Below are 14,451 nucleotides of genomic sequence, written 5' to 3' on the forward strand. Positions count from 1 at the left end.
CAAAAATTACTCATTCATGTAGTACATAATAATAGAGGATACTGCCTTCTTCAGGCAGCTGTAACTTTCTGGCCCCAATCTATCTTAGCATTATCAGCCAATAGTTCTCCCACCCATTTTCTTCTGTCTCTATCAATCCTATACTATAAATTCAATGTCTCTCAATCAGAGGATATTCTTTCATATATTGGAAAGCCCCTGTGCCTTTTCACATACTCTCTCCTCCTCCTAGAAAGTCTTCCTCTTGCTTCTACCCCTGAACAATTCCTTTTCAAAACTCAGCTCAGATACCATTTCCTCCGGGAGCCTTTTTCAAGTCTCCCAGACTCTCCCTGTATTTAAAGGTTCTGGGGCATAGACAATATTGGATTATAATTGCATGTTGGCACATAAATTTTATACCTACTAGACACCCAAGGCCAGGGGCCAGGTTGTGCTTATCTTTCAATTCCTAGCTCCTGGCACTGGCATGGTACAAGGAAGATACTCGATGTCATATGAGTATGAATGATGAATAAAGTAAATCTCAGTAAAGGGCTTTTGGGTTAATACCAGGGTTTTCAAGCTGATGCTAGAACATTAGCTTCTAGTATAATCTGCTTCTTATTTCAGGTTCATGAATCACATTGGAAAAATAAAAGCTGGATTCTAGGACATGGTGAGAGGGAAGCTTCTGCTATGTCAAGGATAGTCCTATCCATATCAGTGATATCTGGTCAGATCTTCCTTCTGGGGACTATGTTCACTGTTTACGCTCAGAGCTCATCTTGACTGGCATCCAATGCTGACTGAGTGAATGACTCTAGGAACAAGTGCCTGTGCCTTCAGGGAAAGGTTTGGTTCCTTTCCCTTTCCTATTCCCAGGACCTTAGACAGTGCCTGACATATCAGATGTTGAATGAGTGAGAAGTCCTGTCAGTTACCAATATATTGCTATTAATGAAGTGTCTCCCTTATGGACCCTAATTCTCAGTTTGTCTTGCTCAGCGATTAAACTAACCAAAAGACCCATGGCATGAAATGTCAGAACCTACCCTCTAGTTGGAAGAACTGTCTGAGAGCCAGCAACACACCTTAGTTATTTCCTCTACCATGTACTGACAGATCTCTTGTGGACACATTTTGGTCAGGTCTCCTTTTAAGCTGCAGGTCTCCCCTTTTCTACCAGAAGTTCCAGAGGTAGGGAGCAACAGCCCTGTGGAGTACTAGGAGAAGGGGTGTGGGTGTGTGGGATTGAGGAAGGCAATTCTCAGAACCCACGGTTTCCTCTTTGCCTTTTGATGTTTTGCCTGATGAACTGGGTGTGTGAACACTATAGATGTTGCAAGACAAACAATTTTCATGTGTATGCAATGAAAGAGCCAGGCTGGCAGACATACTGCCTGTCTCAGCCCTCAAAGTAGCCTGGAAGAGCTGGTGGTGACCAGAACATCTAGACCAATGAATACCAGGAAATAGCCTCTACTGGCTATTTATCTATGTGTTTATAGCACTGGGCCCCATTTATCCATCCATCCATCCATCCATCCATCCATCCATCCATCCATTCAATTTTCCATGAGTTCCATGACAAAAAAACCAAAAACCAAAACCCAAAATAGATTGGAAAACGCCATTTACTCAGTTTGTTTTGTTGATCTCCTCTAAGGGGAGAGGAGTCTGACACAGGAAGGCCACATCACCCACACATATCATACGCTCAAATGAGATCATCATCCCCACACCTGTTTTGATATTGGTAACTTGTGTCTTTTCTCATTTTTTCTTGGTTAGTCAGGCTGGAAGTTTATAAATTTTATTAATCTCTTCTAAAAACCAAGTTTTGCCTTTGTTGATTTTCTCTACTGTTTTCAGTTTCATTGATTTCTACTCTAATATTAATTATTTCTTTTCTTCTGTTTGCTTTAGGCTTATATTGCTTTTCTCCAGTTTCCTAAGGTAGAAAATTTATTGATTTTAAATCTTACTTCTTTTCTAATATATATGCATTTAATGTTATAATTTTCCCTCTAAGCACTGCTTTTGCCCCATCCCACACATTTTGGTAAGTTATATTTTATTTCTATTTAGTTTATTTTGTAATTTCCCTTGAGATTTCTTTGAACTATGGGTTATTTAGAAGTGTGTTCTTAAACTTCCAAATATTTGGGGAGATTTTCCAGCTATCTTTCTGTTACTGATTTCTAGCTTAATTCTACTCTGGTCTGAGAACATACTCTGTATGATTGTTATTCTTTTAAATTTGTTAGGATATATTTTATGGCCCAGAATCTGGTCTATCTTGGTGAAATGTCTCTTGTGAGCTAGAGAAGAATGTGTAGTCTGCTGTTGTCAGATGGATTTTCTACTAATGTTAATTAGATCAAGTTGACTGATGGTGCTCTTCTGGTCATCAATATCTTTACTGATTTTCTGTCTGCTTCATCTATCAGTTACTGACAGAGGGGTGTTGAAATCCCCATATAATCATGGATTTGTGAATTTCTCCTTTCAGTTCCTTGTCTTTGGTTTTCTGAAGTTGGCATATTCCATGCCCAAGTGGTTTTTGTTTTTGTTTTTGAGTAGTTATCCTGCTTAGTGTCCTCTAAACTTCCTGGATTTGTGATTTTATGTCTGTCATTAATTTTGGATTGCATTAGCCATTCTTTCAATATTTCTTTTGCTCCATTCTTTTTCTTCTGGTATTCTAATTACACATATGTTATACCTTTTGCAATTGTCCCTCAGTTCTTTGGGGTTCTAATGTTTTCATTTTTTTCCTCTTTACGTTTCAGGTTAGAAGTTTCTGTTGACTCATCTTTAAGCCACTAATAGTTTCCTTGGTCATGTCAAGTCTATTGATAAACCTATTAGAAGCATTCTTCAATTCTGTTACAGTGTTTTTACTGATAGTCTTTCCTTTTGATTCATTTCTAGAGTTTCTGTCTCTTTGCTTAAATTACCCATCAGTTTTTTCAGGTTGTCTACTTTTTCCATTAGAGCCTATGGCACTTATAACCTAGTCATTTTAATTTTTTTAATGTTTATTTAATTTTGAGAGAGGGAGATACAGAGCATGTGTGGGGGAGGGACAGAGAGAGAGAGAGAGACAGAGAGAGAGGGAGACACACTCTGAAATAGGCTCCAGGCTCTGAGCTGTCAGCCTGACATGGAGCTCAAACTCACGAACCATGAGATCATGACCTGAGCTGAAGTTAGATGCTTAACCAACTAAGCCACCCAGGCTCCCCCAACCTAGTTATTTTAAAATTCTGTCTGATAATTCCAGCATCTGTGTTATAATGGAGTCTGGTTCTGATGATGATTGCTTTGTTTCTTCGGGCTGTTTTTTTTTTTTTTTTTGTGGCATTCCTATAATTTTTTGGTTGAGATCTAGACATGTTGTGTCAGGTAATAGGAAGTAAGATACATAGACCTTTAGAGTGATGATTTATGTTGATCTGGCAAGGAATTGAGATATGTTTAACATCTGCTATAGATAAGTGCCACATTCAAATTCCTGTAATGTCCCTGTTTTTGTCTCCCCTACTGACTTGGGGTTCCCTAAGTACTCCTCCTCAGAGAGAGTTTATGCCTTGAAGATCTTTCAGCCCTGATCCAACATTATTATCTTGGAGTCTTATTAGTGTGGTGGTAGGACATGGGTGAGGGACAGTTTTCTATAATTTCCCACTTAAGTTCTCATCTTTTAGGGGCTCTATATCTTGCGGTTGTCACCTTCTCAAGTTGCATAGCCTTCCCTTTCCCCTCATACCCCTCCCCTATTTCTTGGCTGCAGAGTTTCCTATCAATTTCCTTGAGGCTCTGACTGCTGTTGACTGTTTCTCCCCTACCCCCAACTCCACAGTTGAGGCAGAAAGGCTAAAATGGGGTAAAATGGGAGAAACTGTCTTCACCTAGATAGGAAAAAGGGCTTTGTTATGAAGAAGGCTCTGGCATATTTTACGATTACTCTTCCCTTTCCCCTACCAGAGACATGAGGAGTGGTCCTTCTCAGTTCTTCCCTGCAAGAATCTCTAGGGTTCCTGGAGGTAAAGCTCATGAAAGTATGACCCCCAGAAGACTGAAACCCCAAGTTCCTCCCTCTCACACTAGCCCTCACTCAGCCTAAAGCAATTAATCAGAATTGTCACTTAACTGATCCTACAATTTATAGCACTGATGCATTTTGCTCCTGGTGAGCACATCTGGCTGTGATTCTTTGGATACACCGGACTCTCCAGATTCTGGGGGTGGGGGGTGGTTTGCCCTGCAACCTCAGTTCTCTGGTAGGTCCAATAAAATTGTGGATTTTCACTTTATTCGATTTCTTCTTACTATAAGGATAGGGGTGAAAATTCCCAAGCACTTTATATGTTGGGACTGAAACCAATCTCTCCACACATATTTTACAGAATTCTCTCTATCCCTACTCAGAGTCCATGAGTCCTGGCAATCTGTTTTGCCAGCAACTACACCCCTCCTGGTCTTCTCTGGGTTATAAACTCTTGTTGCTGTCAATTTCCCCTCATTGTTTCCTGCTCAGCGGCAAGTGTTATATAACCATGGGACCAAGTGGAGCCAGTGCTCCCTGAGACTGTGTTCTGCATCTCAGTGGGTAAAGGAGGCAGACCGTGAAGGCTGGTATAGTTAGTTTGCTGGTAAAGTTAAGGATGCTCCTCTGAAATCTGATGAGAAGTACAACACCTGTTTCCCAATATCATGAAGAAGAGAGAAATGCAGTGTAACGGATGACCCACAGACTCTTAGGCATATGCCCTCGTGTCATTACGCTTGTCAGTCAAGTGAATTGCATGATGGTGTTGTGACAGGCTTGACAAAGAAGGAATTCACATAGAGTTGAGGTGAGTAATACTTATGTAACTTAAAAAACAATGATCTTGCCATCGGCCTTCTTAGTTGTATCTGCTCCCCTTTATCTTCCTATATAGTACTTTCACAGCACTTTTGTTTTTCCTTAACCATAGACAGGGTCATCCTATGCAGACCTGGATTCCCCTTTGTCTTACAACATTTGAAATTACAAAGCAGAGATTGTTCACTTTAACGCTGATTGAGAAGGAGATGTGTATAAGCTTTACATTCCTCTTAGATACAGACATGGACGATGAAGGAGAAACCTATCAATCTGGGTGGTATTTTTGGTGCCAAGGTGGCTGGAGCACCCAGATCAATCTGAATAATTTTGTTCATGGATGGGTACTATGTATTACAAGATGCTGAGAGGGAGAAACAAATAATTGGCTCCCTGATGGCCCTTCCAAGGGCAAATACTTCCAAACTGAGGGCAAAGGAAATTCTTCCATCTTTTCAGATAATGCCTCCTCCCCATGCCCTCTAGTATGGAACATGGTCTGTTAGGATGATCAGTTGGTTGGTAAACTAGGAGGGGAGGGTGAAAAATATTGTGACATGAAGGAGATTTAAGCAGTATTCACCTTTGGGGAAGTTTTCTCCTTTAAGATGGGTTTCAGTTATTTCACAGTACTTTCCATGATGGTGAAGGCTATCAGGCCCTTAAGTTTTCTAAAACATTTTGAATCATCTGGTCTCTGCCTTTCCCAGGCTTCATAGAGACTCCAGAGAAGATACTAAGAAGGTAAGGACAGCAGAAGAAAATGAAAGAGGTTGGGGAGGAAGTCAGGGAAGGGAGAACATGAACATAAAGGAGAAGTTAGGAGAGGCCCTGAGAATGGATGGGGATGAGTGGAGAAGGCTTGAGAGAGGGCTGGGTGACAACAATAAGGGACAATTCCTGCAGTTGGAAGGGGACAGGAAGTGAGAAAATGGAAGAGGTGGTGGGGATTCGAAGTGATGAGGTTCTTTGAAAAATTAAAAATAGAACTACCCTACAACCCAGCAATTGCACTACTAAGTATTTATTTATTTATTAAAAAAAATTTTTTTTGATGCTTATTTTTTTTTGAGAGAGATACAGACAGAATGCGAGTGGGTTGGGGCAGAGAGAGAGGGAGGCACAGAATCTGAAGCAGGCTGCAGGCTCTGAGCTTTCAGCATAGAGCCTGACGCAGGGCTTAAACTCACGAGCTGTGAGATCACGACCTGAGCCGAAGTCGGATGCTCAACCGACTGTGCCACCCAGGCGCCCTAGTCAGTAATTATTTAAAGGATACATGAGTGCTGATTCGAAGGGGCATATGCACCCCAACGTTTATAGCAGCACTATCAACAATAGCCAAATTATGGAAAGAGCCCAAATGCCCATCAACTAATGAATAGATAAAGAAAATGTGGTACGTACACACACACACACACACACACACACACACACACACAGGAATATTACTTGGCGATGAAAAAGAATAAAACCTTGCCATTTGTAACATGGATGTGTATTATGCTAACTAGAGTGTAGCATACTAAGTGAAGTCAGTCAGAGAAAGACAAATATCAAATGATTTTACTCATATGTGAAATTTAAGAAACAAAATAGATGAACATAGGGAAAGGGCAGAAAAAAATAATATAAAAACAGAGAGGAAGGCAAATCATAAGACTCTTAAATACAGAGCACAAACTGAGGGTGGCTGGAGGGGTGTTGGGTGGGGGGGTGAACCAAATGGGTGATGGGCAATAAGGAGGGTACTTGTTGGGATGAGCACTGGGTGTTATACATAAGTGATGACTCACTAAATTCTATTCCTGAAATCATTATTACACCATATGTGAACTAACTTGGATTCAAATAAAAAAAAAAGAACATGAAGAAAAAAAGAAAGTGATCAGTGAAATCATAAGGCTGAGAGATGTAAAAGCATTAGGAAAGGACAAAGGAGGGCGGAATAAGTGATGTGCAATAGCACACGCACGCGCACACACACACGCACACACACGCATACACGCATTGCTACTAAAGCAGGGCTGGGCCCACCACAGTTGCTGACTGCACGGTGTGGATAGAACTATTTGCAATAATTTCGGAATCATACCTTGTTTTGTTTAAGGGCACCTTTCTCTTTCATATGAGGGCAGTCCTTCCCCGTCACCACCGCTTTGATATCTGCCACCGGCACTGCAATTCATAAGAGAAAATGAAAGTAACTACACCATGTGAAAGCTGAGATGTCAATAAAGAGTCAGGAGTGAGCACTGAGTCGGCGGGCACAGTTGTCATTCTGAGAAACTACGCAGAAAGAGGAAATAAAAAAAGAGGCAAAAAGAGAAAGAGGAGTCAGGCAGGGTCCCAGGGACAGAAAGGAAAATAGTCTGCTAAAAAGCATCCCTGGGGAGAAAAGTCTATGTTCACAACCAGAATTTGTGAAACAAATACCCATTTGTGAAACAAATACCTAAGAAAAGCTATCATAGTCATGTAAAAGTGATGGTACTAGAATCAGTAGTAATAATAATGATAATAATACCAGTGGTGCTAATCCTGATATTAGGCAAGACCCCTTTTGCTAGGAACAATGCCGAGTGCTTTGCTTCTGAGAAGCTATTAGCTTCTGAGTTTTGGATAATGAGGAGAAGCAACCTTACCACAAAAAATTGATCTGAATCTGAAGAGTCACTCTCCAAATCCTCACTCTCTACCACCTTGTTAATTCTCACAACTCTGGGAGACAGATTTTTTTAATCTCTGTTTTACAGACAATGAAAGTAAACTCAATTAAATAAAGGGAACATTCCTTTCTGATAGGGAGATGGTAGCCGGTATTTATCTTGGAGAATAATGCAGTTAGATAAAATGATGTTATCTCATGTCTTACTCAGGACTCGGAGGAAGATAAAAGACAGGTTTGTGCATTTCAAACTTTTGTCAAGATCACCTGAGAGAGGGAAGGCAGTAGGATGGTTTGGAACCATAGCTTAAAAAACTGTGAAGTCACCTGTCCCTCTCCAATCCCTAATCTTGTAGTCCCACAAGGGACTGTGAATCTAGAGGCCCACTTAGGATCTGCAGAAACTTCAAGTAACCAATGCCTTAGACTCCCTTAATGGAGAAGATGATGAGAGATTTCATAATTAAAATTCCCCTGCTTTTATTGGGGAATTGGGTTGTGGGGGAGAGATTTAGACGAAGACGAAATTATGAAATATATAGAATATCAAAATGATACAACAGGAAGGCCTTTTAAAAAGCTAACATTTTTCAGGTACCCTAAAATTCCTAAGACTTTGTTCAAATCTGTCGATATCCCCGAGAGCTTTCTTTAGCCCCAGAGAAAAGTGGGGTTTTGATCAACTCTTCCAGGAATCTCTGCATATACTCCCTGCTATCTGTCCCACCATGTCTGCTCCTTCATCCCGCAGTCCTGATTCTAGATCCCTTCAGCAGAAATTACTTGTGCTGAGTGGTATCCGGCTTTCCTCCCTTTCTGGACATATATATGGAAGATTACACTTCCCAGCAACCTTTGCAGTTAGGTGGGGCCACATGATTATGTCTGGCCAGTGAAATGTGAGAGGCAACGGCATGCCAGTCTCTTCTAGACAGAGGCAGTAAAAAGTCACTGTCCACCAGAATCTCTTCAGAAACTGAACAAGCCATATATTCCATCCAGATGGCATGCTGTGGGAGGGCAGAGCAGTCACTGGCCTGTGTCCCTGAGTGACTATGTGGGGCAGCACTTTCACACCCCATGTCAGTCACGTAACATGAATGAGAATATACTCTTAGCGTCATAAGCCACTGTGATCTGGGGGGGGTCACTTGTTCCCGCAGCATAAGTCAGCAATGCAGCCTATCTTCACTGGCAGAATCCTTTACCTGGGATGTCTTTCCTGTCTCTCTTTGGCCCCTTTGAATTGGCAGCTTCCTAAAGACAGTCTCCATAATTCCCGGACCTACTTTTGACCACAACCACTGACTTCAGTTCTTCTGAGATCCATTTTTTATAACCAGTGATCAGCCCTGTTCCCCTCAGTGGTCAATTGGGTTGCCTAATCACTACCCCAGGAGTGGACATTTGGGCCCTCTGGGAAGTTGGGTCGACTCCGTGTTTACTTTTCAGTTGAAAACCCGCCACTGAAGTGAATTTGTGAAAGAGTTAACATCCTAAGTCAAAAGCCTTCTCAAGCTTCAGATGGGGTTTGAGTCACAGTTACTGTGCAGAGAGTCTTTTGTTGTATCATATATAACATGGTCAACGAACTAGAAAGAGTTTCTACAATCTATAAATACTAAGTTACCTTTTGGCTTTGAAAAGCCATCATATGGAACGGGACAAGAGTAACACAAAGGTCTACAGTGGGAGTAGTCTTCAGAATCTCTAATGAGGAGGCTTCGGGGAAGAAAAGGCACTTTTCTACTGTGCTTGTGGCAGTACATATTCTGTTTTTTATATGCATTGTCCCCTGTCAAGGAGACAAGCTGCTATATTACTCACAGGATTATGGCTAAGAGGAAACACAAAATTCTAAAAATACAGCATGGCTTTTAAAGGTTGCTCTTTGCATAGTTTGTCTCTAGATGCATTGGAAGATTAGGCATCAGAAGGCTAGAATGCCGTCCTTTCTATTCCCATGAGCAGAATCAGACTCACGTCTCTTGAATCTACACTCTGAGGAGGCAGGAGCGGGCGCCTGATTACTTCAAAGTCAGGCTAGTGTTTCCATTAGGCATTTTTATGTGGGAGCAGCATAAAGAAAGGGTGCCCAGAGATATGGGAATCAAAAGGGTCCCTGCTGGCACCCAACAGTCCACTCTAAATCTTTGGAGGTATGGCCTCATTTCTTTCTGCCCTTTTTTCTCAGTTTGAGCTGGACTGAGATCATCTCATTCAATATGACCATTTTACAAATGGGAAGACTGAGGCCTCAAGAGAGGAAATAAATTATACAAGGTCACATAGTTAGTGGAGGACAGAGTTAGGACTGTTTTTTCTTCTACCCTACCCTCCCTTGCTTGGTCATGACTACTCCCTACGTTTGGAAGCTGTCAGAATCCTCAAATCATGCTGAACAGAGCCCCAGATGTGGTTATCACTTCAGACTCTCTAGGAAACTCTTGAACTGCTGATATCTGTGGAAGGATCTGTAATTGTGATTCAAAACAAAAATACAATTGAAAAGGCACACATGGCCACCAACATAGTTTTAGCTTTCACCACTGAGAGCCACATTGAGGCAGAAACCACCCCAGGAAGTAGCTAGTAAGCCATGAGCCCTTGCTGCAGACACAGCTCCATAGACGCTCTGGTGAGTGGTGACGCTCAGAGGAGGGACAGGCTGATCCTATCCCTGTTCAGTTCAATGAAGAATCTGATCTCTATCCTGGCAGCACAGAGTGGTGGGAAGGGCTGTGCCCTTGGTATCAGACTGGCTTTGAATTCTAGATCCACCTATTGGTTGTACCACTTTGGGCTTAAGTTCTTGGAGCCTAACCTTCCTCATCTGCAATGTGGAAACTATGGCATCAGCTACTCATATGGTTGTTCCAAGAATTAAGTCCTATTGCAGGAGCCAGGATCATTGTTGGCTTCTAATCGAGGCAGCACAGGTAGTGGGGAAAAGCTTGGGCCATGGAATTGGATGGCTGCAATCAGATCTCTGTTCTGTTTCCCGGCCACGTTTTCTGTACCTCTGTTTCCTTAACTGTAAAACAAGGGCAATGATGTCTACCTCTCCAGGTTGGTGAGAGGGTAATTTATGTAGAGCTCTTAGCATAGTGCCTGGCATATAGTAAGCACTCAATAAATGTTGTCCACGATTATTCTCATTACCAATAATCAAAGTTAAATTGTCTCTATAGATCAAGGGACCTGAAGTATTCACTGTGCTTCAGTGACCCAAATTGCCCACTCTGTTTTGCTGTCTCAGCTGCCCCTCCCACCCTCTGTAATAGGCTTAATCGCCTTGTGCAAGGGAGTGGGCCTTCTCTCTGGCCCCTTGGATGTGGGGGTGAGAAGCTCTGGCCTAGATTCTTTCAAAGGGAGGCACTGAGGGGCCTGGGGCACAGCTGGAAAGCAATGGAGTCTAGTGTCTAGTGAGGGTGATGCAAGCCTGTAAACTTAGCGGGAGAGATGTAGGGCCATATCTCCTGCCAAACAAAAGTAATATGAGAAGAGACTTCCTAAACCTTCAGGGATGAAGACAGCCAAGGAGAGGCCCTCAATCTTTACTCGCACTCTCTATATCAAGAAGATTCAATTACACTATTTGGTTCATCAATATCTCAATATTCAGCACTGATTAACTCAAGGGGCGGAAGACAATTTCCCCCTTGGTCTCAAGAGAGGGCAATCGTACATGACAAGAGCAAGGCACTTGAAATTAATTAAAGGAACATTTCATTTTTCTAGTGGAATGAGGTTTATGACTTTTAAGGGCTCTAAGATGATGGGCAGAATGCCCATGGAATTGGAATTAAAGGCAAACCAGGTGCCAGGCCTGAAGCAGCAGACTTTAGTTTCCCAAGATGGGGCTTCTCATCTCGAGCACATACCAGGTTCATTTTACTTATTTACGTGAATACACCCCCTACTTGGCTCACATGTGCCTACAGATATAATCTCAAGAACACACACACACACACACACACACACACACACACACACACACACCCCTGCATGCATACACCTGTACAAGTATGCATTCCTGGTTTATTTTTCAATGGATAGACTGTTAATGGAGAAACTCTTTTGAACTCCGAAGTACTGGATTTCAAAGGCTGCAGAGGTGAGGTAAGGTAAGGTAAGACTAGAGTTTTGGAGCCATTGTCAGAACGGACGATTGTAACCCTTTCCCAGGACCAGTATCACTCTGCGGCCACTACCAAAAGCCGTTTAGAGATCTGCAGCTCTAACCTTGCTCCTCTGTGAACACCCTGGCAAGCTGGTTCTCTCTGGCATTGGCACTCCTGGCTTATATCCGGTTACTTTTACCCTGGGCTCCTGGGGGTGCAGGCCTTGGTAGAGCTGGGGGTAGGGGCATCAGCTTGTGGCCAAGCCCAGGAACTGCCCCTACAACGTTCAGGAGCTGTCCACCCCTTGACCTTCTCTAGGAGCTGGGCTACCAGTTTCCTAAGCAACAGAAACAGCTAGAATGGGGGTGCTGCATATAACACCTGTAAACAATGCCAATCAAATGCCTATATGTGGGTTGAGAAGTGGATTATATCCCTATAACTACGGGAATAAATAATATGTCCAGTGAGTGGGAAAGCTGATTCACTGGTCCATGCGGGAAAAAAAAATGAATTATGCTGTGTGCAAATGTGTTTGAGTGTGTGTGTGTGTGTGTGTGTGTGTGTGTGTGTGTGTGTGTGTTTCCCCAGACCACTTTCCCTATTTCGTGGTCAGGTGAAGAATGAGACTGTGGCAGACTGTGTGTAGAACTGGTTGCAGGATGCTGGGGTGGCTCAGTTGGTTAAGCATCCCAACTCTTGATTTCAGCTCAGGTCAGGATCTCACAGTTTGGTGAGTTTGAGCCCCATGCTGGGCTCTGTGCTGACAGTGTGGAGCTTACCTGGGATTCTCTGTCTCCCTTTCTCTCTCTGTCCCTCCGTAGCTTTGTCTCTCTCTCTCTCTCACTCTTTCTCCCTCTCAAAAATAAATACATAAACATAAAAAAAAAAAAACCAAAAAACTTCTGCTTGCTTTGAGCAATAGTCACCATTAACTCTTCATTTTCCCACTGTAGCAGTGATTCCAAATTGCTGGCCTCTGGACAGTTCCAAGTTCACGAGCAAAGTTTTGCCAGTAAGTTTTCACCAGTGAACAGCAAAGAGAGGAAAATGAAGACCAAGCTGTGAGTTTTTAATAAAGCTAATTTAATTTAGTAGAAGTAACTGTCCTATATTCCAAGATTAGGTCTTTCAGCTCTTTCTTATTGTTTTTCATGATTAAGAGCCCCTCCCCCTTCTTTTTTTAATGAAAGGAATGTGATATTAAATTTTAGTTAGATCTTATTTCTTACTAGACATTTTTTACCAAAATGAAAAGTTGGCAACCCACTGTCAAATCACTTTTTTTTTTTGTTCTTTTACAATATTTACTTACTGGTAAAGCCAAATTTGGGAAATCATCACGAAGATTATCAGGCAGTATGTAGCTCAGCAGTTCTCATTCTGAGTGTACATCAGAACTGCCTGGAGAGTCTGTTTTAGACAGAGGTTGCCAATCCCTGTCCTCAGAGTTTCTGATTCAGTAGGACTGGAAAAGAGGCTGGAGAATCTGTATTTCTAGTAAATTTTCAGGAGATGCTGCTCACGGGTCAAGGACCATACTCTGAGAACCACTGGCCTGGCTTGTCCATGGTGGAATGGGGGAGGCTTTCTGAGACTTGAAGGGAGGGTCCTCATTATAGGCAGAGGCCTGGAACGCTGCCAATGCAGAGACACTGTCCCAGACGCTGTAGCTGTGGGCTTCAGATTTCTTCCACCTTCCACTAGCGAGGCCAATAATGTGGGTCAGAGAAGCAGTGCTCCTACGAAAGCAAACAAGCTTGCTTTCTGAGCTAAGTGACTCTACAAAGACTAGACTGTTCCATTTCTAAGCTGGAGGAGGAGAGAATGTTCTAGGTTGTCCACCTGGTATGTCAGCGCAGATTCTGAATGTGTCAGGAATTTCTCACTTGTGGTTACTTTTTGCCTTTGGTGGCCATGGGCTGCAAGGAAGGTAGTACAGAGCTGACTTCCTTGGGCCCTGGGGTGATGAGAGGAAAGACCTTGGGGCTTGGGGCTAAGGATTCTGTCTGTGACATCCTGCTGAGATGACTTATGCAGGGTCAGTGTAACTTTTGAAGGCTACTTAATAGTGTTCTTTATTTGTTTTCTCACTCTTTCCCACTCTGATTTCTCTAACTGGGATGTCCTCTGAGGTTATGTTCATTTTATCTCATTTTTCTTCCAAACGAATGTATCACCCTTATGTATTTTAATGTTTATATAATACTTGGTTTAATTCGCACACTTAATACTGTCTAAGAACCTGGACCCTGGTTTGGTGTTGGGCTAAAATAATCTGGCAAATTACTGGCTCTTCAAAAACATACACATTAAAATAGAATTGTACAGAAACAGCAAATAAATACAAATAATATGTGTTTCAGGGATATGTATTTTAGCTGATGATAGAACGTAACTGATCATAAATGTTCTAAGTGTCAGGGGCCCCTGGGTGGCTCAGTCGATTGAGCTACCAACTCTTGGTTTTGGCTCAGGTCATGATCTCATTGTTCATGGGTTTGAGCCCTGCTGACAGTGTGGAGCCTGCCTGGGATTCTCTCTCTCCCTCTCTTTCTCTCTGCCCCTCCCTGTCTCACACACAGGTGTGTCCTCTTTCTCTCTCAAAATAAATGAACATTAAAAAATACAAATAAATGTTCTAAATGTCTGAGTTACTTCTCTGAAGCAGGTTAGTCATCCTGGGGTCTACCATTAGCTCTGCATTCCAGTCATGGGATACACTAAACTATAATGAGTACATGTGGTAGGGACCAAGTACATGATTCATGGAAAATTATTCTGGGTCAACAGAAAAAGGCAAG

General features: G+C 42.3%; 1 protein-coding gene across 7 annotated transcripts in view; it reads right to left on the reverse strand.

Annotated features, from left to right (window-relative positions):
• ELMO1 (engulfment and cell motility 1) overlaps positions 1 to 14,451 on the reverse strand; it is a 534,040-nt gene that overhangs the window by 10,343 nt on the left and 509,246 nt on the right. For 6 of the 7 annotated variants that reach the window (XM_019418107.2, XM_019418110.2, XM_019418109.2 and 3 more), the window contains one exon: positions 6,951 to 7,033. The exons of the other annotated variant lie outside the window; for it this stretch is intronic. In XM_019418107.2, the coding sequence (XP_019273652.1) occupies positions 6,951 to 7,033 (83 nt within the window). The remainder of the gene's footprint in view (positions 1 to 6,950; positions 7,034 to 14,451) is intronic. 7 annotated transcript variants of the gene reach the window in all.

Source organism: Panthera pardus, unplaced genomic scaffold, assembly GCF_024362965.1.
Source record: "Panthera pardus isolate Hobbes unplaced genomic scaffold, ASM2436296v1 HiC_scaffold_8, whole genome shotgun sequence".
Lineage (NCBI taxonomy): Eukaryota > Metazoa > Chordata > Mammalia > Carnivora > Felidae > Panthera > Panthera pardus.